Source organism: Lissotriton vulgaris, chromosome 1_1 (genome assembly GCF_964263255.1).
Source record: "Lissotriton vulgaris chromosome 1_1, aLisVul1.2, whole genome shotgun sequence".
Classification (NCBI taxonomy): Eukaryota; Metazoa; Chordata; class Amphibia; order Caudata; family Salamandridae; genus Lissotriton; species Lissotriton vulgaris.
In genome coordinates, this window is record NC_141685.1 from 1,079,826,854 (window position 1) to 1,079,853,025 (window position 26,172).

The following is a 26,172-nucleotide window of genomic DNA, read 5'->3' on the forward strand; positions in this document are numbered from 1 at the left end:
ACAGAAATCTGTATGCCACTAATTTTACTCTGATTCCTAAAGTATGGCTGCTCATTGACAAAGTTTCTGCTCTTATCAAGTGGTGCCCGGGCACATTATGGCAATTATATTTTCAGAGGAGCATGCAAGGATATGCATACTTTTAATTTGCATTAGGTTTCTTGCACTTGAAGTAATTGGGAATCTGGGTCCCGGTGAACTGCAGAATTTTAGCAGAACTCACACACGTGCTAGCTACTGTGTGAGGGGAAAATCGCACTAGGATGCCTATAGACATTATGCACCATTTTCTGCTGCATTCTTGCTCGGTGCTCTATTACTATTGTCTGTTAATGAAAGGTCTGCTGATACCCTCCATGTGCAGACTTTGCTCTGAGCTTATCCCTTCTGATCTGAAACATTGTGTGTTTGTCACAGCAGCCTTGATTCCCAAGAGAGGCTTGGTTCTCTATGATTGACGTGCAGAGCTACTTGGGGGGTGGGGGGGGGGGCAGGCAACCCTTGCTATCACTGGACCACATGTAACATCCACATGTACCTTGTGCTACTGTGGATCTCTCAGTAGGAAACATTCGGCAGCAAGAAGCAAAATAAAGAAAAAAGGGAAACAAATGGCTTTGAAATCTTGGGTGCTGTAATGGGGCAAAACCATATCATTCATGCTCTTAACTGTAATATGTGATACACCTGGGATTAGCTCAGAATGAGGATCGAGAAGAGAGCCCAGCTAGGAAACCAGAAATGGGGGCCAGGTGGGTGACGTGTGTTTCCTTCTTTTACATGCCCTCGATCTGAACCCATGCTCTTGTTGGCCTCTATTCACATTTTTCCTAGTTTGCCCCAGTGCTTGCATCTGAGTGCAAGTCTGTGGCGAGTCCTGTAGGAAGACAGTGCAGTTGAGAGACTGGGTCCTTCTTGCAAGGATAGAGAGGAAGGCTACTCTAAGAAAAGGCTCAGAGGCCACTGATGACTTCAGGAAGCTACTAGAACGTGGCCACAACGCAGGGGGTGACGAGTGCATAACAGCAGAATTTAAAGCATTTAATGTTCTTGTGTCTCCCTGGTTAACACTGTGCCAGATTAGTGCTATCCATCACTAGTGCTCACCATCCAAATGCCTTCTGTATGAAGGAAAGCAGATCAGTGCTCAGTGAACTCTACCCGATGCTGTTTCAAAACATCTAGCCTGTATTTTTTTGTATTGTAATGCACCATTCTCTCTTTTTAGATAGGATTGATGGCACTCAGAGGGACTAAGCATTCTCAACCTTTGATAAATTTAAAAATCCTTCAATAATGTGTAATTTCTGTTGTGCAGTGAACTTAAGCATTTCTTTTCTCTCCCCTCACCCCTCTGCTCTTGTGATCCCCACTATTTTCCTCTACTTGTCTACCTGCTCCTCCATCACTCTCTGCTTTCCCTCTTCTTATGTCCTCCTACTCATTTTACTCTACATCTCATCTCATCTATGTTCCCTTCTGTATTCATCATCATCATGTCCCTCTCTCTCTCCTTCCACTTTCTCTACGTTTCCCTTTTCTCCTGCTCCTTTTGTCCATCTTTTCAGCTGGATCGTAGTGTGAGGGAGATAGAGCTGGGATTGGACTATGGCCCTCCAAATATGAACATCGCGGGGCAGATCCTGAAGTTTGAAAACGGGCAATGGATAGCAGGTATGGTCTAGTAAGCGATATACAGGCTGATAGTCTGCACAGACCTGATAAAATCGTTTATCTTACTCCATATCTCCTGAATTGTAGAGGGCAAAGGAAGTTTGCGACTCAAGAGTATGGTATGGCATCAGACTGCGACCACTTTCACCTTGGTTCAGGAGAGACATGTTCAGGACATAATATGTACATTTTTATAAACCCTGAAGAGGAGCAGCCTAATGTATCTTGTTATAAATTTGTATTTTATTTTTATATAAGCTCTACTGGGCAGGGCATTACTTTGCATGGCTAAAGAGCATTACATTTTTTAGTCGATTCGTGGGCATAGTCTGTTTACTATGTGTGTGATGAATAGACTGTCATCTTCTACAGAGGCGCAAAATGCTGAGAAAGGGAGTAGATGGCACGTTTCACTGCTTGTTAAATGAAAATCTATGTTTGCATCAACGTTTCCCAAAAAATTAGAAGAACTCTACAGTAGTTTCTTTACTTTTAACAGCAATAAACATATTGATTATAAACAGCCAAGGTTAAAGACCCAGGAGAAATTATTTTCCATATTTTCTCCTGTGCGTCTTTCACATGTGTGTAGCAGAAATGTGCTTTGGCATTTTATAAAAGTGTTTTATTTCCTCCACATGCAAAATATGTTTTTACATTTCGAACCCCCCCTTTGTTTACACTCTGTGATCAAATATGGGCGTTTGAGGAAACGTCAACATCTGTTTACACCATTTTGGGACTAGTTTTTGGTGGATAAATGATATGGAAAACTCCCTGTCCTCCTCTTTTCTCATACCAAACATGTCCTGCCCTAAACGTATGAGTAAAGTTCCCTACTTCTTGTACAGTTTGATTGGGAATTTCCAGCTCTTGATTTGTTAATTGAGTAGTGGAATTTAGTACTGTAATTTTAAAACACCCCGTTCTGAAGCTTCCATCACAGAGCTTGCCTTGCTTTTGTAATGGGAAATGTCAAGAGCAGCCTTCACCTCCACTTCATGGTGTCCATAATCTACGTCTGTTTCACCATCAGTTCTTCTATATGGTAATTGTGCTAGAGATTTTCCTGAGAGTCTTTCGCTGCCAACAAAACGATGGACGGGAATTTACCAGGTAGAGAGAGTTCCATGAAGTCAGGGGCGCGCAACACAAGTGTAATTTTCCCATTGTCTTGGGTTTCTTCAACATTGGCTTTAGCTAATCCCCGAGTACCATCTGTATTTATTAGGGTGAGAGGAGATTTAGTAATACTAATCTCAGAATGTTTAAGATTCTTTTTAGTACAAGCTCCAAAATATGCCAAAAATAGATCTCTCCTGACCAGTCTTGCTGAACGCCACACATCATTGTGGCAAATCCTCCCAGTAGCAAAGGGGCACAGTACTGAAGATTTTCGGGGGCTCAACATTTTGTTCCCCTTGTGTAAAAAATCTAGAATTTGAATAGAATGCTAAATATAGGAATATCTTGCAAAGAGGCAAAATTAGTCATTCATTATAAGTGGCACTCTTCAGTCTAACTTTGCACTGTTTTCTGCTTTTGCTGCACATGATGCATCTGAGCTGGTGGGTACCAGGGAGAGCATTTTGTTTTGGGCGTGTTTGCCTCCCAAACAGAAGAATTATGGTAGTGCAAAGATTTTGTAAACAGAGTAGGGATCTACCTCAAGTCTTTGAAAATCAGACGTAGGCTGACCTAAATATAATTCGTTAGGTTTTTTAAAAGCCCAGTAATGCCGTGGCCACTGTCAGTTGATTGCCAGGGAAGTACTCCAGAAACGTGGGTAAGACTGGAGTCGAATAAGTCACATGCCCAGCTAAAGCTTGGTGTATGACTAACTGCTTCTGGCCCGTTTACCCTTTTAGAGGCTGATTGGCTTGGTGAGAAATTCTCCTGGCAAGACTACCACTTTCGTGCAGGCTGTGTTCCTCAAAGGTGTTTCACAAGCAAGGCCAAAAAGAGACGAGGGATACATGGTTGTTCAAGAGGACTACTAGTGAACATTATGGTCTGCTCCCTAAACCGTTGCACCATTATGAACGCGGATAGTGTCTCAAACAACTACGGGCTAGATGTAGGTAATTGTAAATGACCGATTCGAAAATACCGAATTTTACCGGTTCGGTATTTTCGAATCAGTAATTGCAATGTAGATAATAATTCGGTAAAAAATACAGAATCTGTATTTACTGAATCAGTATTTACTGATTCGATATTTGCCATTGATTCCTATGGGCCTGGTGGCCAATAGGAATGAATGTCAATTACCGAATCGGTAAGTACCGATCCAGTAAAATTAGGAAAAAGTCAAGGGTGGCAGGGTGTCACTTTGACACCCTGTTGCACCCCTGATTAGTGCTGGTGTGCACATGTGGCATACAAAACATGCCCTAAGGGCATGTATGTCTGTCACATGGCACAGGTGTAAATGCACATTTATGCATTTACATAGGAATTCCTTATTTACCACCAACTAATAGTTGGTGGTAAATAGCGAATCCTTAAAGCCCAGAAGCACTGTTTTCCTACATCTCATTTACCGATTCGGTAAATACCGAATCGGTAAATACCGATTCCTTATTTACCGAATCGGTAAAATAGCCTCCTACATAGGAAAAGGCTTTTACCGGTCAATAACGGCCGATTTCGGCAGTTACCGACCGGTAAAAGCATACCTATTCAAATTCAAATTCAAAATTAGCTTTATTCGATTTGTTTGATAAAATCATAAAAGCATACAAGTACATTTTATACAACAAATTTAAAAAGTTATCCCCAACGAAACTTTTGTAAGAATCCGTAAAAGAATTTTACGAATGATAAAAAAGTCAATGATGAAGTTACGGCAATCGGCCTCATGTAAAAACGTGTGAAAAAATTTAAACATGTAAGGGTTACATCATAGAATTTCTGTATTTCATCACTGACATTAAAAAGCGAGAAACGACAAAGATGACATACACTTCATCTAACAAAAGTAACTTAAAATAAGCGTTTTTACATGTTCTTATGCCCCAGTGTTTAAGAAGAGGTAAGAGGTACAATTTCCTTGGGGCAGAATACAGATTGCAAAAGAACATAATATGAATGTTACTTTGTGATGAGTGATCATCGCATGGACAAATCAAGTTCGGAGAAATCCAATCATTTTGTTTTGGAAGAGTGACCATACGGAAAAAGGTGCCTAGGCGCAGCCTGGTAAGAAGCATACGAGGATAAGGTGCAGTTTCGGTCCTGAGGTACAATTGCAAACCTTCGATGGGAGTGATTCTTTGGTAACTCAAGGTGGTATTTTTTCGTTTCTCAACATCCCATCTAGCACCTTCCAGGTATGTAAGTAAAAGTTTTTTGAGGGACGACCTAGACAGATTTTCTAAGGACTCTGGGTCATCATAGTATTCAGGACAACCGATCTTGGAGAACATCAACCGGACATGTCGCATCCATTTAATTTTGGGTGCGGCGTCCAAGTTCATGCAATCCGTGATGAGTTCTCTATTAAGTTGGCATTCCCTGGTAGTCCAGATTTTGTGCCAGAGCAAACACGGTGACAGCTTTATGGAGTCGCTAAGGTATTTGAGGCCAGTCTCAATGTGAGTGAAGAAGGTAGAAGTAGATTTACTCACACCCAATAAGTAGCGAATAAAGAGATTCTCACAAATTTGGAGTGAGGACACATCTTCAAAGCCCCATAAGCCTGCTCCATAGGTGACTGTCGCTACACACTTTGCTTGGTAGATCTGTATCATCTCAGCAGTTGGTTTTCCCCCAATTTTCGCTGCAAAAGTTCTCAGGGCCCCAATAGCACGGGTAAAGGCAAGCCTCCTAGCCGATACTGCATGTTTCTAGGCTCCTTTTCTCTCAAAAACAACACCCAGATAAGAAAAAGTGTCTGTGCTCTCAATTCTTTGCTCGTCAAGGTAAATCGAACATTGTGGCCTTTTGGTCTTTTGGGTGCACGGCATGGAGAAAGTTTTTGAGATGTTCACTTTCAAATTTCTTTTCCCCATGTAGGATGAAAATTCTCTTACCGCTCTCTGCAACCCTACCATAGTCCTAGACATAATAGCCGCGTCATCGGCGTATAATAGGAGGGGTACAGGCCTACCATTGACAGCCGGATAGTCATTTTGGAGATTTGTTAGATGGACTACAACAGAGTTGATGTAAAAACTAAATAGAAGGGGCGCAAGTATACAACCTTGCCTAACCCCTCTATTTATGGCAAATTTCTGTGTACATTGCCCCTGGGTCCCGAACCTCACTCTGGCACCAGCATCTCTATACAGTTCTTTAATAAATACAACGATGGTAGGATCCACCCCAATAAGCTCCAATATTGACCAGAGCTGCAGATGATCCACACAATCAAATGCTGAGCTAAGATCAACAAATGTGACAAACAGATCCCCTTTTTTGGCCTCAGTATATTTGGACATCAGTAAGGACAGGTTTAAACATTGTTCCTGGGTACCCAGTCCCTTTCGGAAGCCATATTGGAGTTCCGAGATGACCTTGTTTTCTGTCTCCCAGTGCTGAATCCTCTTAAGGACGATCCTTCCTGCAATTTTCATGAGGCCGTCCAATAAAGATATAGGACGGTAGCAAGCCGGATCGTCCCTATTTCCCTTTTTGAAGATGGGGACCACAATAGCGTCTGACCAGGTGTTAATTAAGCCGCATTTGTTTCCCATATTCAAAACATTGGTTAAGAGCGGAGCCCAAAATTCCAGGTTTGTTTTATAGACATCCACTGGTGTGTGGTCCGGACCAGGGGCTTTCCCTGGAGGGCTTTCCCTGATTGCATTTTCAACTTCTAGGGTGGTAAAGACCAAGTCGATTGGATATGGGGAGACTGGGGGATCACTTGGCTGATAGTCCTGCGTGAATTTGTTCAAGGGTAAAAGTGCCTTTTGTTGATTCATGTTGTCCCCCTGTCTGTTGGTGTAGAGTTTACCATAGTGTTCTACCCAAAGCTCTGCTGTGATTGCTACATCTATGCAATTGTCAGTATCTTTTGTGTTATATACTGATCTTATCACTTTCCAGAAGAGGTTAGTGTCCTTGTTCCTGGCAGCTTCTCCCAACGCTTCCCAGGCCTCCTTTTTCATGGTTGCTTTCCGGAGGTTAATTTCTCTCTTATACTCTCCTCTGGCCTCAGAGATTTGGACCCTGTTTTTCGGAATGACGTTTAAAGCTTTCTTCAATTTCTTTAAAGCAGCTGTGCACCTAGAGTCAAACCACCCGGATGCACGTTTCCCATTCTTTTTGTGGCTCTTAGTTAGAACACCTTTTATGTACTCCTGAATATTAGCGAAAGCTGCCATAATCGCCTTAGGATCAATATCTTCTTCTAAACAGATAGATATGTCTGCAAAGCAAGATGATATTAGATTGTGGAAGAAGATTGTGGGGTTCAATTTCTCCCACTTAAGCACATAGCCATTTATCTTTGTTAAGGTGACCTCCAATGGATAAAATGGGCCGCTAGCTTTCTTTGCTTTCTCCACTGGGAGCCTAACCCCAAAGGTAATGGGGTAATGGTCACTCATTGGGTCATCCCCTATCTCCCAAAAGGTTATAAAATTGGGTGTAGTGGGGGATATCAGTGCAAAGTCAATTGTGGTTTCACAACCTCTTCCATTATATGTTGGGGCGAAGGGAACTGGGGGAGAGCATGCCTGATTAATGAAGGTGAGATCAAAAGCAAATATGATACTGTTAAGGAGAGACCCCAGCTTGGTGTGTGAGAAGTGAAAAGGGCCGTCCTCCTCACGATCTGCAAGGCCGCACAAACCTAGCTCAGAAAGTGGGCAGACGGCACAATTGAAGTCTCCCACCCAGAAAACTGTATGGTCTCCCGTGTTTTGATCTCTCACTTTATGGATGTGGTTTGACATTTTATTCAAAATGAGTTCCATTTCATTTACTGGCATATTGTTATAAAAGTTCACCAGTATGACCTTTTGTGTGGTGCCCCATTTAAAAGAAAGGATTTGAAAATATTGGTCAGAGTGGAAATTATACACATTTATATCCCCTACATTCGAGATGTATATACACAGACCCCCTTTATTACGGCCCTGAGTGGAGGGAGCAGCGGGTGAATGGAATGTTCGATACCCCATGATATGCCTTTCCTCTGCAAGCCAAGTTTAGTTGTTTTAAAGTGACCCAGACTGTTTGGAGAAAGTCTTCATCATCACCCACTTTATCCATGTCCCTCCCTGTCTCATTTGGCCCTCCCAGTGTTAGGTTATCTACAGGGATAGTAGGATTCTCTAGCACAGGGGCAGTAGTGGGGGTAAAGTGAGTGGGGTTGCTATCACCCCCTGTTGGCTGGGTAGCTGGAGGTGGTATTTGTTTAGAATCCCCTGTGTTAGGTAGAGTTCTTCTATGATTGAAAAACTGCTGCCTTGCAACTTTGGCTTTCTTACGAGCATAGGCAGATTTTGCATTGTTTTTCTTTTTCAAAACTTGGCGATTTGGGTTTGTACTTTTTGCTACAGAGAAGGAAGGGGCAATTATGACCGGCAAGGCGGTAGAGTTTCCCTGTTTGGTGGGTGGTTCGCCCTCACTAGGTTGGACGGTCATGGGTGAGAAGATGAAGGAAGAGTCTAATGGTGGTGGAGAGGAAGAAGAGGGGGAGTTATGAACGTCGGCGAGAATCAACAAAGGAGGGGGGGGTGCAGCCTGTTGGGGAGATGCAGCGGACGCAATCTTTCCCAGGGAGGATTTTTTTGAGTTAGCAAATGTTTGGGAGAGTCTGCGTGCAGCGTCTAACTCGATAGAAACCCTGTTCTGCATTTTTGTAATTTCGGCATCTATTGCCAAGTTTGTTTTAAAAAGGAAATCATCCAAGGTACCTTTTGGCTTGGTTAAACCCAGCGCAGTCTTACTGCGACTCCCCCGGGTACACATAATGTGTGACAGTTACGGTTTCTGTATGGTACTCACTAGAGTCAAAGTCCAGGTGCGATAGCCGTGGAAGGAACCAAGGAGGGTGGGCCAGGCCAGACCTCTTAGACCTCGAACGGCCTCAAACGGTCCCGCCCTTGTCCCGGGCTTCTCCCGGCGCCCTCCCGCGCGCTCCCGCGCAGCGGGGTTGTTGCCTTTGCTTTATAGGAGGGCTATTTACGGCGTTGGGGGCGGGGCCGGCAGGGAGAGGAGCCCAGCTGGTAACGGGCGCACGGGGACTCCTGGTCTATGGAGTCCTCCGCTCTACCCTCGCAGCCCTGCCGGTTAGGTCAAGCCCCTTGTGTGATGACCGCCGCTGTGTATCCGCGAAGCGGGACCCGCGAAGCGGGTCCGGCGAGCAGGGGCGGCACACAGCGGTCGGAAGCAGCGTTTGCGGTAACAGAGTGCCCAGCGATGACCAGCGATGAGAGGAGGAATCCGAGGAAGTGAAGCTCAGCTGCCTTTTCAGATTTCCCGGCGTTGGGGGCGGGGCCGGCAGGGAGAGGAGCCCAGCTGGTAACGGGCGCGCGGGGACTCCTGGTCTATGGAGTCCTCCGCTCTACCCTCGCAGCCCTGCCGGTTAGGTCAAGCCCCTTGTGTGATGACCGCCGCTGTGTATCCGCGAAGCGGGACCCGCGAAGCGGGTCCGGCGAGCAGGGGCGGCACACAGCGGTCGGAAGCAGCGTTTGCGGTAACAGAGTGCCCAGCGATGACCAGCGATGAGAGGAGGAAAAGCGTACCTACATCTGGCCCATTATTGCTAAGTAGATCCACTGCAATCCACTTAAGGAAAAATGAAAGCTCCCCCCACCAGTGCAAGCATACCACATGTAAGGAATTAGCTATTCAGTATTGCTTTTACCGCCATCCAATGAGGCTGTTTATGTTTAATATTCAATATTTTTCTTGTCTTGAGTAGAGTCTGGTGGTACAGGGAACGAAGTACAGCGTCTGCAAAAACGGAACCAGCAGCTGGAGGAGGAGAACAACCTGCTGAGGCTGAAGGTGGAGGTTCTGTTGGACATGGTGAGGGCAGAGGGGTGGGATCTGAGGAATAGCTCTGCTGTCTGTAAATGATCTTCGAAACCTAAGGGACAGGTCTCGTGCACTGACCTGTAAGATGTGCATAACATTGATAGTGGCTCTGCTGTCTGTATCTGTGAGATATGTATAATCTGAAAAATCTCTCCTTTGTGAACCCTGGGCATAAGAAATAAATCTTGTAGGAAACTGGGTTTTTGTTGCAGTAGTCCCTGTCCCCCCCCCCCCCCCCCCACACACTTTTTGCCTGTCATTTAATGCAACTTTGGCTGAAGTGCACTGGGTTCCTGCTAAACATGTTTCCATTGCGAGTGTTCTTCCCCCAAAACATTTGATCCCCAAGCACCTCTGTAAGTCCCTTGTAAGTGGTTCCTCTGGTACCTAGGACGTAGGTACTAAATAGGGTCCCTAAGAGCTCCAACATACCTTACACCACTCTAAGGGCCCCAGCACCAAACTCACACAGACTACCACTGTCTGCTCTAAAAAGTGAAAATATATGTCGCACACCTGTTTGCCATGTTCCCTAACACTGTATTTAATAATTGTAAGTCACCCCTACAGCAGGACTTAAAGCCCTAAGGCAGGGTGAAGTATATTACATGTATGAACATATCTGCATGAGCTGATATGCCCCTGTGCTGGCCAGTTCAATTACTTCCAGTACAAGTGACCAATGAAGCCATTTTAAGTACATGTGCTGGACACTGGTCAAAAGCGAGTTCCCCAGCTACATGATGGCTTCACTGAAACTAGAGATGTTTGGTATTGAACATCTCGTATTAATAAACCCACACTGATTCCAGTGACAGATTTATCAATACATGCAGCTAGAGGGCACCTTAGAGGTACCCCCTGAAAACCTACCAACTACTAGAGTGCTGACTGACTGGTCCTAGCCAGCCTGCCACCACAGACTAGTTTATGACCCCCAGGTCAAGAACCAAGCCTGCTCAGGCAGAGGGTGCGAACACCCTCCCCCACATGACGACCTGTGAATTAGTATTCCAAGGCAGGGGGCTTCAAGGAGCCCACTGCCTTTGGTATGTGAATCTGGCTTCACTCACAGGAAAGTATGCTGACCCCCCTTGTGATGATAGCCTTTGGAACTCTGGGACAGAGTTATGCCCATTTCCCAAAGGAAGTGGTCAAATAGGATGCATAGTGACCCCAGGGGTAAGTAAAGCAGAAGAACAGTAGATAGAAGGTTATACACTTGCGCTCAATAGTCATCAGTAATAATGAAACTTATTGGGGCTGCTACTAGGGATACACCTCAAGTTTAAAAGTTATCGAAACCCTCGTCAGGGCATAATCAGGTCACGCAATTGGGTAAATTTCGTGTTTCAAATGAGGGCGGCAGCACGAGTACGGCGTCTAGCCGTACTTGTGCTGCCGCCCTCATTTGAAACACAAACTTGAGGTGTTACTTCTTCGTGGAGTCTACTTTGAACTTTGACTTTATTTTTCAACGCGCCACTTGGAACTGGTAGTCAGTGGTGTTGCCAGTATCGTAAATAAATGTGTTGCCCTGATGAAGTCTGCATGCATATACTGCTAATTAGACGAAACACGTGTTGGCTAGAACTCAAAACGATGCTGTTGTGAACATTAAAGAAGAAGATTGACACTTATTTGGACCCAGGGGTAAGTAGTCCATTGGCTACTACCCACACGCCCCTAAATCTAGCATTTAAGGGAGCCCCTGGCACCAGGAAATCAGATCCTGCTGACCTAATAGAATAAGAACTGCAGAGCTGTGACAAGCAAGAACTGTGGAAGAAGCAACTGACTTGGCGCCAGTCCTGCTGGTCTGCTCGCTGATCAAGATAATTGTGCCAAAGTCAACTCATCCTGTAAGCTACTGGACCTCCAAAAGCCTGGGAGGACTACCAGCACTTCTGTTTTGACTCCGGAACTCACGTGGAGCAGCGGAGCTGCCTACTGCACCCTGCAGGTACCAAAGAAAGAACTGTGAAGGCTCCAGACTGCGTAAACTCGACACCAGTCAGCACCACTGCACCAGTCGCTCCAAGTTCGAGTTGAAGTGAGCCAACGGTGCCAGTGTGGTCCCACAGCCCTCCATAGAAGAACGCCTTCCTTGGGTTTGCCAGGAGAGGACTCCTTGATGCCGCTTGCTGCCTCTTTGTGCAGCCCCCCTGACCACGAGTGACTCAGCTGTAAAAACCTGATGCCTCAAGACACCTCTGTACCCGTTGCTTATGACCCGAGTGGAAGTGGACCAAAGGGGTCCCCGAGCATCGTGAGACCTGATCTCCTTTGTTGTTTCAGCCTGACTGGTTTCGTAGTCCAGACCTGCAGCCTCTTTCCGACTGGACTGATCTAGGTTGACTAACAATGGGCACCCGACGATGAAACACAACTCGGCACCCAGATGCCCCAGAGCCTACAAAGGTGACCTGAAGGTGTGGCCTTGGACTTTGCCCCATACTTACCTTAAGTCCAGGAGATTGGTCATGTAAGTCTCGTGAAGTGCCCGAATGCAGTACAAGTTTATCCTCCATTAGATAACATTGTGCACCAGACGCTGAAAAGCACCTCTGCAAATGGCTGTTTAAGTGCTGCCTAGGTTGTTGCCTTGGACCTTGCCCTATACTTACCTTAAGTTCAGGAGATTGGCCCATAAGACGCTGCGAAGTACCTATATACAGTGTATGTCTTTCCTCCATAGGATAACATTTACACTTCAGGAACTGCACTAAGTCTTGGTTTTCCACACCTATAAAAATGTATACTCGAAACGTACTTACCTGATTTTGATGATCTTGGTGCCAAACATTATATAAAGATAAGAGTTATTTTTATAAATTGTTGTGGACCTTGCCTGTGTGTGTAATGCAGATGTCTAACACTCCTGTATGGTAAGCCTAAGGCTGCTGAACCACACCCCCTAAAGGAGCACCTTGGGATTGCTATAGCAAGACTCTGTCTTTGCACACTATACATCTTTTGGGTATACTATAAAAAGAGCCAGCTTCCTACATATCTACACAATGAATAGTTATATTGCCTAATCCTTTAATATCTTTGTAACAAAAAGTGCAGATGTGCTGTTGACCCAAGGGGATCTGTATACCTTAAAGGATACCTCAGCTGTCATAGCCTGTGAAATATATAAAACCCAATATATCTGAAGTCTGAGCCTCTGTGATCTATGTAGCCTTAAGGATAGTTCTGCTATTAAACCCTGTGTGATGTCTACAACACCTTGCTGCTGAACCATCTGAGATCAGATACCATGTGACGTGTCTGAGGTCACTGATGCCTAAGCCTGTTAGATTTTTGTAGCTTGCTATTTATTATACTTATTAGTGTTTCTGTCTTAGCTTGTGAGGTTGAGGGCTTTTTAGGTCTCGCCTATGCAGCGTGCATGCGCTGCATAGGAGACCTTTAGCCGTTGCTCTGCTCATTTCCGAGCACATACTCTTGCTTGTAGCGGCATCCACCCTGCTGGAGTGAGCAGGAGCGCGCCACAAGCACGAGTGCAGTGCTTGAAAATGAGCAGCCTGCTTGCGCTTTCACTTTCGTCCGCTCTATCAAACCTTCTGCCCCCAACCGCCGCTCACATCAGGCTTCACGCGCCACAAAGTGTACTCTGGTCTCCATTACACAGGGCTAGGAAGGAGTCACACAGCATTCAAAGGTACAGGGATCCCTTTCAGTTGCTGTTTGAATTGATAGATACTCTTAAAGAAGCATTAGCATGGTTAGGGGCATACACTGCTCTGCAAATTACATAAGCAGAAAATGTGGTCATTGATAGAGGAGCCTTGATAAAATTAGATGTGTGGTCACAAAGAAAAGTTCATTGCTTGTAACACTAGCGTGAACTCGTTTACACAATGACGTGTTGCATACTCCTGCAATCTTGCAGATACATTTGAAAAGAGGTCACTGAGAATTCAATAGCAACTATGGGGTGTCGACTTAGACAGTGCATGTTGACTGCTTGATTAGCATGAATGTATCATAGAATCACATCCTTTGCGCTAAGTAGTTACTTGTTGAACAGTAAGTGTGGGGGCTGCAGTACGAAATGGTGACAGATTGCTTAATGCTGCTGACGTACAGGTATCCAAGTCCACACAGTACTGCTTAGCAGAGATAAGGGCAAAGCACTGCGTCACTGATTGTTCTTTCTTGCTGGGAGCTGGCCAGTGATTGGCGCTGTAACTGCACCACTTGTAGAAGGTGCTCTTAAAATACTTATCAGTTGCAGAGGAGCTAAGTGACAGACTCCTCGTGTAATGAAACACCTCTACAAACTGACCTATGAGAGGGCTTTTAATTAATCTTGGACAAAGGGCCCATGAAGTCACGGCATGTGAGTTTTTCAAGAGGACTATGAACACGTCAGGTGACTTGCACTGCTCTCGTGATTTTGGTGGAATTACACAATCGCCCTCTCTTTGACAGTTTCATTGGGACTGGTGTCTTTGCAGTGATCACTGGGAGTGGATTTGGAAGGCAGGCGTGACCTTTTCTGTCACTTACAAAACATTTTTGACTGGTGCTGATCTGCCATGGCCCGGAAACCTCAGACTGACCTTTATTCTGAGCAACGTTTCATCAATGTGCACACCTAGCAGTGTGCTCCCATCAAACAGTGCACATACCTGGGCCTCTCACTGGAAGACTTAAGTGAGTACTGATATAACACAATTGTGGGTTCTTAGGGAAACACCTGGGCATATTTTGCCTTAATCCGCTAATTTTATTTGTAGAGTAAACCAAAGAAGAAAAGCAATTCCTTCAAGAATGACAAAGCATAGCCTTTGTTTATACTAGTGTGTGTTCATCACTTTTAATGCAAGCTGAAAGTTATGGCGCTTTTCGAGGGTGGAGACTTGAAGAATGTGGAAGCTTTTATAAGAGCAAGTGAAAGCGAAACCCCATTGTGGGCAATCTTGAGTTCGAACAATTCATAACTTTATTATGGGGTTACTTCCACCATATGCTCGTGTTTACAGGTTTTTGAGAAAGTGTCCTTAAAGCCTTAAAGTGTCCTGCTCACAAGACAGCTATTATATACCGGTGACTCTGTTCGCGGTAAATTGCTTATGTAACACTACCAGGTGCTCTTCGAGGTCCCTGAATTAAACAAACATCCTCGTCACGTGGCAAACAGTTACCTCTTTGTCCTTTAACACCTTGGCTGCTAGTGGTTTTTCCCTCCTGTGCTGCATATGCAGGATCCCCATTGTTCATGACGAGCTCAGCTGGTCATAAGCACACGACCAGTGTACTGCATGACGAGCTGAGCTCGTCATGAGCAGCGAAGGGGTTAAAGCCATGGTTGCTTTCCTGACCGAGCAGGTAAATCTTCATTTTCTGAGTTTTACCCCTCTTATTTAGAGGAGGTGGTAATGTTTTGTGTGCCCAAAAAACAACAGTTTGCCTTCATGACCGCAAGTAGTAGCCCTGCCCACTTACAGTTCAAACAATGGTGGATCCCAAGCTAACGGTAACTCATGTGGCCCAATTAAAAACTCAACAAGCACTGGCATAGCCAATAGGTCTCACCTTTGAACCTTATAAGTGTTTAGCCATGCAACAGTTGATGTTGTTGCACCAAGGATATTGTACTGCAAAGATAAATACTTATAAGGTCCCAAAGGCGAGACCTAGTGGCTATGCCAATGCTTGTTATTCTGAGTGGTAGTTATGCTGTCCGAGGTATGAGCCTGTATTATCTGTTTACTACAAGGGATAGTTGCTCACTAGATTTTGGTGTTTTTTCTTTGTAATCTGATAGATGGATTTGCTGTCTTAGAGTGCAAAACAGCTCAGAGAAATGATATGCTATTGGCTCTAACTGTTTAAAGAATTCATCATACTTTGCTTCTTGAAGTTGACTTTTGAAAGACATTTTATTTTGCATGGCAGTCATTAACCAGTTCTCATACTTGATTCTTGTTTTCAGCTCACTGAATCAATGGCGGAGTCTCACCTGATTGAAAAAGAGGTGGATGCCCTTAAGAACCTTGGCAGAAAGAGAAAGTGAAATGTGAAATGAACTGGCTGTGCTTGCTAAGAAATGCCTGTACGGCAAAACAGAAGACAAGGGAATGCGACCATTCTAGATCCAGATTAGTTTTCCCAGACTTAGATGCTGATTTAGAAGGGTGACTATATTTGGACAAATAATGTAGGACACATCTCTTGGTGATCTTCTCGTCCTTTGAGGCACAAAATCAAAACAACCTATTTCCAAGGGATTGTAACACAGATGGTGCGGCCACTGTAAAATGGTATCAGTAAGGCAGCCATCTTGAGATTTCAAAATGGAAGACACACCAATAAGGCATCACAATTAATCCCTTCTTGTAAATCAGGGACCTTGATGATCAGCATGCTGAGAACATTTCCACCAAATGAGGCATTTCTGGCTGTACATGTTGTGGGGCTATAGGGTACAATCTTCACCCATTTTTACCCAATGCATTAAAAGTCATGGTACGTCCAGGACAACTTCTCTTTAGGGGCCTGGAGCCTCCTCCTGGTACTTGGGTTCACCCAACAATTGTCCTTTCTCAGTTAGTTGGTACTTCATTTGAGACAGTCGGTACACTGCTTCTCTCTAGCATTTTGAAAATCCCTTTGGTCCGGGTGAACCTAGATCCACCCGTGCTGAAAGGTGAAAAAGATTTTATATCAAAGTGTGTGTGTGTGTGTGTTTTTACATAGAGCTTTATTTAATTAAACACAATGTTATAGTATTTCTGCCTTTTTGTCTGTGATTGTGACTACTTACATGCATGGGCACTGCTTCTGTTGACCTAGTTAGTGTGGAAAAATGTATCACTCACAACAGTTTAATGGAAAATCGAGATTAAGAAAACTCCACTAACTCTGCCCATGTCATGTAAATGGGAGCACAGCATTTTGTAGCTCCACATAGCACCCACGTCTTTTAAAGTTACTTCATGGGTTACGTCGTAATTTGTTACACAATTGATTCTAAATTTACTGTTGTTTTCTGCGCACTCTAGGTCTCTTTAGAGGCATCACATAACCTACTTTAAGTAATGAAATTAATGGGTAAAGTGCCTGCTTCGCCTCTTTGAGCCTGACGTTTTTATATTTACAAGCTCCCACCAGTCTCAAATTCTCCCTGGTTGGTTTACAGACTGTGGAAAGTGACTCACTCATACGCAAACACCTAGAGGTTAGCTTTTAGTCCAGTGCTGCATACAAACATGTCTTTCAACCCTGGGTTCTCATTCATTTTGTTCATCAGCTTTTATTTACAATTACATGTATCTATTGCTTCATATCCCTGAAGAGGCCTCAATGTGCTTTCTATTATAGCACACTACTCTTTACGTTCTGTTAGGTAGTGAGTTCTCAGTAGGATGAACATGATCTTTGATCCTCTGCCCCAGTTGGATAAAGTATATGCCAATGTGGCCCAATCCTTGCCCTGGTGGGTATTTTATTTTAATTCTTGTAATTGCCCAATGCATGTCTTGTCCTGGGAACAAATTAGATGTATTTTTGATGCCTGTAGCTAATAGGAAGGGGTATAAAGGGAATTGGTGCCAACACCAGTGCTGCTACTCACTTGCATGAACCAGGTTCCACTGACTAATTAAAAGACATGGAGAATAAAAACAAATATGAGGGGGGTTGAAAACGAGATGTAGTTATCAATACCAGAGAATTTCTACTTTCCCTTCAGTGAATACGCTTTGAGGTTTTAAAATGTCCAAAGAGCGTAGCTGCAAAGTGGCCGTGTGTCATCCAGTGCCTTCTTGTAGCCCTGGATTTTCATCCAGTAGAAGGTACGTTCTTGGAGTTATAGTTTGACTTTCACCATCATGCACTGGCTAAAAATTCCCCAATGCCAGGCTAAATATCCAGAACTAGCTGAAGGGGTAATATGGAATAGGTTTACTTATCACATATGCAATAGAAGGGTACTATTTAAACTGAAAGGGAGATATAATATTTACAACGGCGTTCCAATTTCTCTAAAGGCATTACCATCTAAATATTGGCATAAACTATTGAGGCTACTGAGTGAAAAAATGTACAAATTAAGTGTATAAGAACCTTAAGTGGCTAACGTTTGTAAGAAAAGGAGCACTGCCATATAGAGAAAATAATGGACAGACACATGAGGCATCCTCAAATAAGCCACATAAAGCTAACACTGCCCAGTTTAAAAAAATCTTTACACAATATACAGGCCTTGCAAAATAAAGAACTGATGTCCCAACCTTAGGTTGAAATGGAATCCAATCAGATAGGCCCAAGCCTTCTTGATGTCCAAGATTATTATGTTCTGATATTAGAAACACAAGCCCCCGGAATCAGGGGGAAAAGTAGGGAAATTGAAGGGGAAGGAAGACACACCAGAGTACCAGATTGTTTGGGGCTGGCTTAGTATATGGTGCACACTCCAAGGAGTGATGTACCTTGCACTAATCCAGGCAAACTTTATGGCGATTTTAGTGGTCTTTGATAACCATAGAAAGCTCTCAATGTGGTATCTGTGGAGAGCAGCCTTCTGGCTTATCTTGAAAGAGTGTTCACAAAGTGTTTATAATTTATAAGTCTATATTATTATGCAACACAATCACTTAACATTGGTACATCTCCTACTTGGGGATAGCAACAATACACACAAGAATACTTTAAAATAATCAGGTAAGTAGCACAAATATACACTGGTCTCCAGGGGGAGATAAAACCATATACTAGGAAAGTGGAATGCGAACTGCAAGGAGGAACTGGACTTGGACCAGAAGACTCAGCGGAGCTGGGGACACAAGGAACCACACAAGGTAAGTGCCCAGGAACACCACAGAGGCTTTGTCAAGAGTTGAAACACAGCTGTGTGCCCAATAGAAGTCAATAGACAAGTCGCAATTGCAGTTTTGAAGAAGAAGTGACTTTCCCAGAGGACCCCAAAGAAAGCCTCTGAAAGATGGCATGTTGGAGAGCTACCCACCCGTGTATGCCCCAGAAACCAGGCTATCTGCACCAGGGAAGTTGGGTGCATAGGAGTGAAGTAACATTGGAACCTGCAGTCCTTTAAAGAAAGGAAGTTATTCTCCTACCGTGGCTTGTGGTCTTAAATCTTTGCAGAGTGGTCATTGAGTGTGGCGGACGGAGCCACTAGCCGGCTGCGTGAGTGGACTGTGTTCGCTTGGTGGAGCTGCAGAGATATCGCTGAGTGGGTGGTACGGAGCCGGATGAGGTTGTCGGCGTTGGTAATCGGTGGAGACCCGATGGGCGAGCTCTGCGCGGGGAACGTTGCTTTTTTTTTGGAAGGAGCTGCGGAGCATTCGTAGTCTGGGGAGGTGCAGAGTGCAATGGTGCGGTGGTGGATGTCGGCTGACATCGAAAAAAAACACACCAAGCGGAGTAGGTGCACCGAGACAGTTTTCTGATGTACTACAGATGCATTCTGGTATCACAATGACCTCGGACTACCACTGACGGCGCTGGAATTGAAACAGAATGAAGGATGCAGCGGTGAGCCCTCAGTGAGCAGTTAGCTGTTTACACGCTATGTGCAGCAATAGGCAGTCTGTGGCTGGGACATACAAACTTAACCACCATAAATGACATGGGGAGCAGCTGCTCTCTTTACTATTTTGACCATCTTCACTCCCTTTTATCGCGTAATCACTGAGGCTAAAAGAAGCAATAATCTCTAAGACTGATGGCTATAAGTAAGACAAGTTGAGTGCCGCTGCGTATTGAACATTTGTAATTTTTTTTATTTTCAATATCGAGACTGAGATTTGTATGTAATATATACACCAACATAGCAATATATAGGATTTGATCTGGCCTTTTTTTTTTTCTTCTTTTCTTCGCTGACTTATTTTGAGCTACTGCACTTTAGCTATTAGACATCAGCTCTACGGCTCAGAGATGCCGCCTAAAACAGCACGGGCGGAAAAAGCAAAGGAAAGTGTGATACTCCACTGGTTAGTCGATCTCAAGACTCTCAGATAACAGGAAGCATCAAAAAAAGAGCTCTGGAAGGGTCAGTTGGAGAGTTGAACTGCCCGTAAACAAAAAGCAACTTGAATGGGGGAAAAGATAAGAGAATTCTGCAAATGTTCTCAACTAGGAAAGATAAAAATAAAACACCCCAAATTGTGGAAAGTCAAAAAAAGTCCCCGTTGGTATCAACAGCTCAAGGAAATATTGCAAATCTAACTGAGATAGATTTACCAGGCACTGAAGTAAGCCGGGAGGGTCAGATAATAAGTTCAAATGTGCAAACCATAGAGGCCTTGGACTCGTGTGATGATCAGACCTCGGAGCGTGGGCTGAGCCTAGAAAAGGAACCAAAATCTGTAGGCGAAATCATCCTCATTATCGGATCGCACGGATAGCTCATATGGGGATCAAGATGAGGGACAGAAGGAGGAGTCTTTAGAAGGCTCAATTACCAGCTTGTCAAGCGATCGTAATGATTCAATCATGGATTCCACATCAGAGGAAAGGACTCCAAATGCCACTATGGTCTGCAATAAATTGTTGGAACAAAAGCCTCCAGATACAGGCATATTACAAGCCCGGACAGGCAAGAGTCTTGCATGGGAAATATCTCTCTCCCCGCAATCTTCACCTGAATTCCAAGTTGACGTGGAAGTTACTCCAGCATCAACACTAGCAACCATGACAGAACCAATAGCAATACTTAACAACCCAAATGAGATATCACTAGCTGCAATCAATCAATTAATCGTGGAACACAGAGCTGAGACACATTCAGAGAGCCAGAAAACACATATGGTTTGTTGCACACTTCAGAACTCAGTTAGAAGAATTGCAAAGACTTGTACTGAATTCTCTGAAAGAATAAATGCAACAGAAGGATGGATATCTGTCATAGAGGATCAAATGTTGGCACAAAAGACCGATATAGATATGATGTCATCTGATCGCGAGGATATGCAACTGAAGATAGTTGATCTAGAAAACCGACTCCGGTGAAACAATCTCAGGATCCTTGGTGTTCCGGAGGGGGTGGAAGGGACGGATGTGCGGAAATTTGTACAGGAACTGCTTTTGGAAGCTTTCCCAAAGCTAACAATGTGGAACTGGGTCAGTGAGGTACAGGGAGGCCACAGGTTCCCATTTAAATTGTCCTAGGGAAAAAGCAGTTCAGCAGGGAATCGTCCTAGGGCAATTTTGATTAATTTGAACAATTTTTTAGCAGAGAGGCATTATATCGCAAGACCTGATAGGAAACGACATGGCAAAGGATTCCAATTTTTCGTGAGACCAGATTTTTGCCATCACACAGTGGAGAGACGTTGGCACCTGAGACAATTAATCAACCCCTTTCTAAATAAGGGTGCACAACCCAGAAACCCTGAAAGTACTGTATAAGGGACATACATTTTTTTATATCAGAGATACAAGCTCAGGAATATTTTAACTCCCTCTGAAAAGTGAAGTATTATTGTATTCAAATCAGGATTGTTCAAAAATAAGTGATCAGAATAAATGTTCAGAGTAGGGGGTTTCTTAAGCCCAACTTGGGGTAAATGATGAGTAAGAGGTAATACCGAAGACTGGAAATGGAGTATGAATATGTTAGTATAGATTTTGCATATCAATACTTGACAATGATGGTTAGGAGTAAAAATGCTAGAGCAGAGACTGAAACAAAGTATCTCCCCATCGTAAGGGCCATAAGCCCCTTTTCCTCAGATGTAGGGCGGGTGGGGGAGGGGAGGGGAGACACAGGGGGTGGAGGGCGAGGTGTGTGTTGGGGTCACGGGGGGAAGCGAGGGAGGGTAATAGGGTAAGCTGGGGTGGGGGGCGGCTAGCAACCGAAAAAAACAGAAGTCAGATGCATACAGCTGGATGTATAAGAAGACCCAGTATACCACTAAAATACTTTCAGAAAAATATAAGCAATGGCTATATAAGATATTTTTGAGAATAATGGGTAAATATACAATCTGTTCATCAAATGTTGGTGGTTTAAACGATAAGCTGAAACGTGCGAAGGTGTTTGAAATAATCATGATGCTAAATCCGGATGTTCTGTGTTTACAGGAGACACATATTGCATGGGCCAATAAAACCTGTCCGGAGATTAAAGGCTACAATTTAGCAGTGTGTTCCTCCCAGACAACTACAACGAGAGGTGTAGATATATATATTAAATATTGGGTTGGCAAAGCCCTCAGAACAAAATCAGATAAATGGTGTCTTTGGGCCATAATGGAGCTATCATTGGGTTTCACTGTGGTAAATATATATGGATCAAATTTGGACGATCCTCATATTTGGGAAGAGTTTGAGATCGAGTTAGCACTGTGGCCCGGCTCATTGATTATATGTGGGGATTTCAATATACATGTGGAGGGTGGCAGTCTCCTAAACACACATAAAGGCAGGAAACCTAAAGTATTTAAAGCATTGTGTTCATTCAAAAGTACTCATGGGCTAGGGGATGTTTGGATACAGAAACAACATAATAATCCTGGCTTTACTTATTACTCACACCCCCATAAAAAGTTTGTTCGTTTAGATTTATTTCTTGCCCCTACACAATGGTTAGATAATTTAGACATAATAAAACTTCCACAGCCATACTCTGATCATAATCCGCTAATCTTGGAAATTAAGGCGATCCAGGGTCTGAATAGGCAAACTGTCTGGACTTTTGACAGAAAACTATTATTAGATAATGAGTTTTGTTCCTATATCAAACAATGGACTCAAGCATTCTTTGATATCAATAGATATAGTGCATCTCGGGCAGTGGTGTGGGATGCGTATAAAGCTGCCCTGAGGGGGGAAGTGATAGGGTTTGTAGCATACACTCGGAAGCAATGTAAGGCAAAGATGGATCAACTTATTAATACACTTGGTAAACTTGAGTCAGAGCATATTCAAATAGTCAGCAATGGAGCTGAGGAAAATATACTAATGTAACATCCATGTAAAATAACACTGGTAAAAGTCTAGATTAACCAATATATTCAAGAAAAGGTGGCCAGAAATTTCAAATTTATCAGCAGGAACTATATGGGTATGGAGAAAAAACGGGCAAATTATTGGCAGTGAGAACACGACAAAAAAGTGTTAGAAATAATATTCTAAAAATGCAAGATTCGGATGGTGTATTGGTGTCAGATCCGGAAAAGATTTTTAGAATCTTCGAGGAATTTTATAATAAACTTTATCAAGCAGAGCCTTTGATGGGAGACCAAGGGGAAGATTGCATTGATATATCACTGCCAAAGATAAATGTTGAAACCTTTCAAGAGTTAGAGCAGGAAATTACGACAGAAGAGGTACAGGCGGCATTGGCGTCTTTAGCTTCCGGTAAAGCAGCTGGGCCTGATAAAATCCCTATAGAGCTATATAAAATACTTGCAACCAGTATTCCCTGTAACGTGCGCGCGCACCTTGCTGACCCCGAGCGCGCAGAGTCCCGAAGAAAGCGCGCACACATCCTGTGAGTGCTTTCGTGCCGCCGCGTTTAAAACGCGAGCGGCGCGAAAACGGCAATTCCGTGTTTGGGGGAAAGATTGAAGGAGCTCCGCACTAATGGGCTGTGGCTGCGGGCTGTTTGTGGCCCTTTGTGAAAACATTTGTTAATTGCAGCGCCGTCATGCGCTGCAATTAACAAACATTTTCACAATGGCTCACAATCAGCCCCCGACCGCGCTCCCTTAAGAGAAGACATTTAGCAAGTCCAAAAGCATGACTTTTCGTGCTTTTGGACTTGCTAAATGTTTTCTCTTATGGGAGCGCGGTTGGGGGCTGATTGTAAGCCATTGTGAAAATGTTTGTTAATTGCAGCGCATGACGGCGCAGCAATTAACAAATGTTTTCACAAAGGGCCACAAACAGCCCGCAGCCACAACCCATTATAAAACAAATTCAGCAAAAGAAAAGACGGGATTAGGCGGTGTCTCCCACATCTATTTTGCCGCCATTTTCAATCATGTCACCAGCCCCTCCTCGCTAGTGGTACAGGTCTCTGTTGTGGCTGGCTCGGGCAGATGCATGTGCGCTCTGCTCAGCTGACAGTTCGGGCGGGACAGAGGCCATAGCTGCCAAGGTTTAAGATTGCTATGGGGGACATTTTTATAATTTCTATGTAATCTTGAGTGATATTTCAACAAATGAGTGACACTTTCAAGCAAAATCAAGCAATGAAGATGACGGAAACATAAAGAAGAGACATTACACCCCTCAGAAAGCTGTAATTTCTTTTATTTATAGGTCACTCATAATTACACTGTAATTATGAAAATGTCATACACAAGCAATCTGAAACCTTGGCAGCTATGTGTAAAGCACACATTCTGCTTTTGGGCTTGCTGCAGCCAAGCCTCCTAAAAGTTATACACAGCAGTAGTTGGTTGCCAGATTGTGAGCTGTGCATGGAGATGGACGAAGGCCGCTGCGAGGCTTTGCTGCATGCAGCTGACTATACACATAATGAGGGTGTTGTCCTCGTGTGAAGAGTTGGATGCCGTGCATGTTCCTGGCCTCCAGCTATTTTCAGGCATCAATTAAAATGTCTAGATAACTCTGGTGATTATTAGTCTTGCTGAAAAGAGATAGAGGTTTGTCTAGTGGAAGTTTTGACACATCCAAAGGTCGCACAGTGGGTTAAAATGTCTCCTGCTAAGAACATGTGCCATGCAGAAAACAAAGTGAATAAATGTAAATGGGTCGGTGGGTTACTACGTCTGTAAGAGAGCTCATTTTGTTACTTGTGGTTTGGACAACTAGATTATTTGGAAAATTCCACACCCCTGATTAACTGTCATCAAACAGCTGCGTGTTAACTGCAAGTATTATGTTAGAGCAGAGGTCTTCAATCTGTGGGGCGCGACCCCCAGGGGGGTCGTGGAGTCGTTGGAAGGGGGTCGCAGATTCTGTCAGGGGCATGCAATTCCTGGCGTTGGCCTGATCGAGGGTGCTCATGGTGGAGGCCTAATTCACACCGAGGTGTGAAAAAAAATCAAAGGCTCATTAACAAGTAGAAGGTCTTTTAAAGACCTGTCAAGTACTCGGGTGTGGCGGTGTGTGGGTCCCTGAAACGGTTTCAGCCGGGCTCACATATACAAGCTGGGGGAGGGGGGAAAGTGGGTGGGGGGTGAGGTCTGGGGGAGCAGGCTGTAGTGTAGCCCTTTGAGTATAATGGATGTTGTGCGCCTGGAGCTGTGGGTCCCGTGACACGTCCCCCCCTCCCGCCCCCAGCAGGGAGGCACAGAGATGCCTTCCCATGAGCGGGAAAGAAGGAAGAAGACACAGAGATACTGACCCCCCACCCCCCCCCTACATCCCATGAGAGAGTCACAGAAAAGGTGGGTGGATGAATGATGGGTGGATGGATGGAGGAAAGGGTGGGTGGGTGGATGGATGTATGGATGAAAGTGTGATGGAGGAAGGATGGATGTATGGATGGGAGGATAAAAGGGTGGATGGATGTATGGATGGATAAAAGGTTGCATGGATGTGTGAAAAGGTGGGTGGATGAATGATGGGTGGATGGATGGAAGGGTGGATGGGTAAAGGATAGATGTATGGATGGATGAAAGGGTGGATGGATGAAGGAAGGATGGATGTATGGATGGAAGGATGAAAGGGTGGATGGATGAAGGATAGATGTATGATGTAAGGATGAAAGGGTGGATGAATGGATAAAAGGGTGGATGGATGGAAGGATGAAAGGGTGAACGGATGAAGGATGCATGGATGGATGAAAGGGTGGATGGATGTATGGATGGATAAAAGGTTGCATGGATGAATGATGGATGGATGTGTGAAAAGGTGGGTGGATGAATGTTGGGTGGATGGATGGAAAGGTGGATGGGTAAAGGATAGATGGAAGGATAAAAGGGTGGATGGTTGAAGGATGGATGTATGGATGTAAGGATGGATGTAAGGATGAAAGGATGGATGGATGTGTGAAAGTGTGGGTGGATGAATGATGGGTGGATGTGATGAGGTGTAACAGGTGCATTTATGGTTATCAAAAGTTGATGATGAGGAGTACCAGTTTCTAGAAACTTTTGTCGGAAGGGGGTCCTTACGCCTAAAAAGGTTTTACAAGGGGGTCTCGGCAGCAAAAAGTTTGAAGACCTCTGTGTTAGAGCATTATGTTTTATTGCCCAGTCTTTTATTATCCTAATCTTTCCAAAAGGGTTTATTTGGGTAAAAAAACAATTCTTGTTTTTAAGAGAACCTCTAACACATGGGGGCACATTTTGAATTCTGAATTCGTACTTTTCCAGAATAAGCATTGTTAAACTATATTGCCTACTAGTATCGATGACTCCTACACTGCACCTTGTAGTCTTGTCTGATGTAACACTTCCAATACACTGATTTACACACCTATGATTGTGTCTGTGCAATGTGTGTATTATGTAAATTAATCAGAGAGCCAGTGGTTCTGGAGACTTGAGGGCCGCTATTAAAGGGTGCTAGTGAGGGAATCCATGGTAGAGGTGGCCATTGGGGGGC

General features: G+C 44.1%; 1 protein-coding gene across 1 annotated transcript in view; it reads left to right on the top strand.

The window, feature by feature from the left end:
• The window catches only part of CBY1 (chibby 1, beta catenin antagonist), a 37,049-nt gene extending 20,634 nt beyond the window's left edge, over nt 1–16,415 (top strand). Inside the window, exons 3-5 of the mRNA XM_086936468.1 lie at nt 1,569–1,674; nt 9,554–9,660; nt 15,620–16,415. Of these exons, the coding sequence (XP_086792594.1) occupies nt 1,569–1,674; nt 9,554–9,660; nt 15,620–15,700 (294 nt within the window). The 3' untranslated portion in view covers nt 15,701–16,415. The remainder of the gene's footprint in view (nt 1–1,568; nt 1,675–9,553; nt 9,661–15,619) is intronic.
• Nucleotides 16,416–26,172: the final 9,757 nt, after the last annotated feature.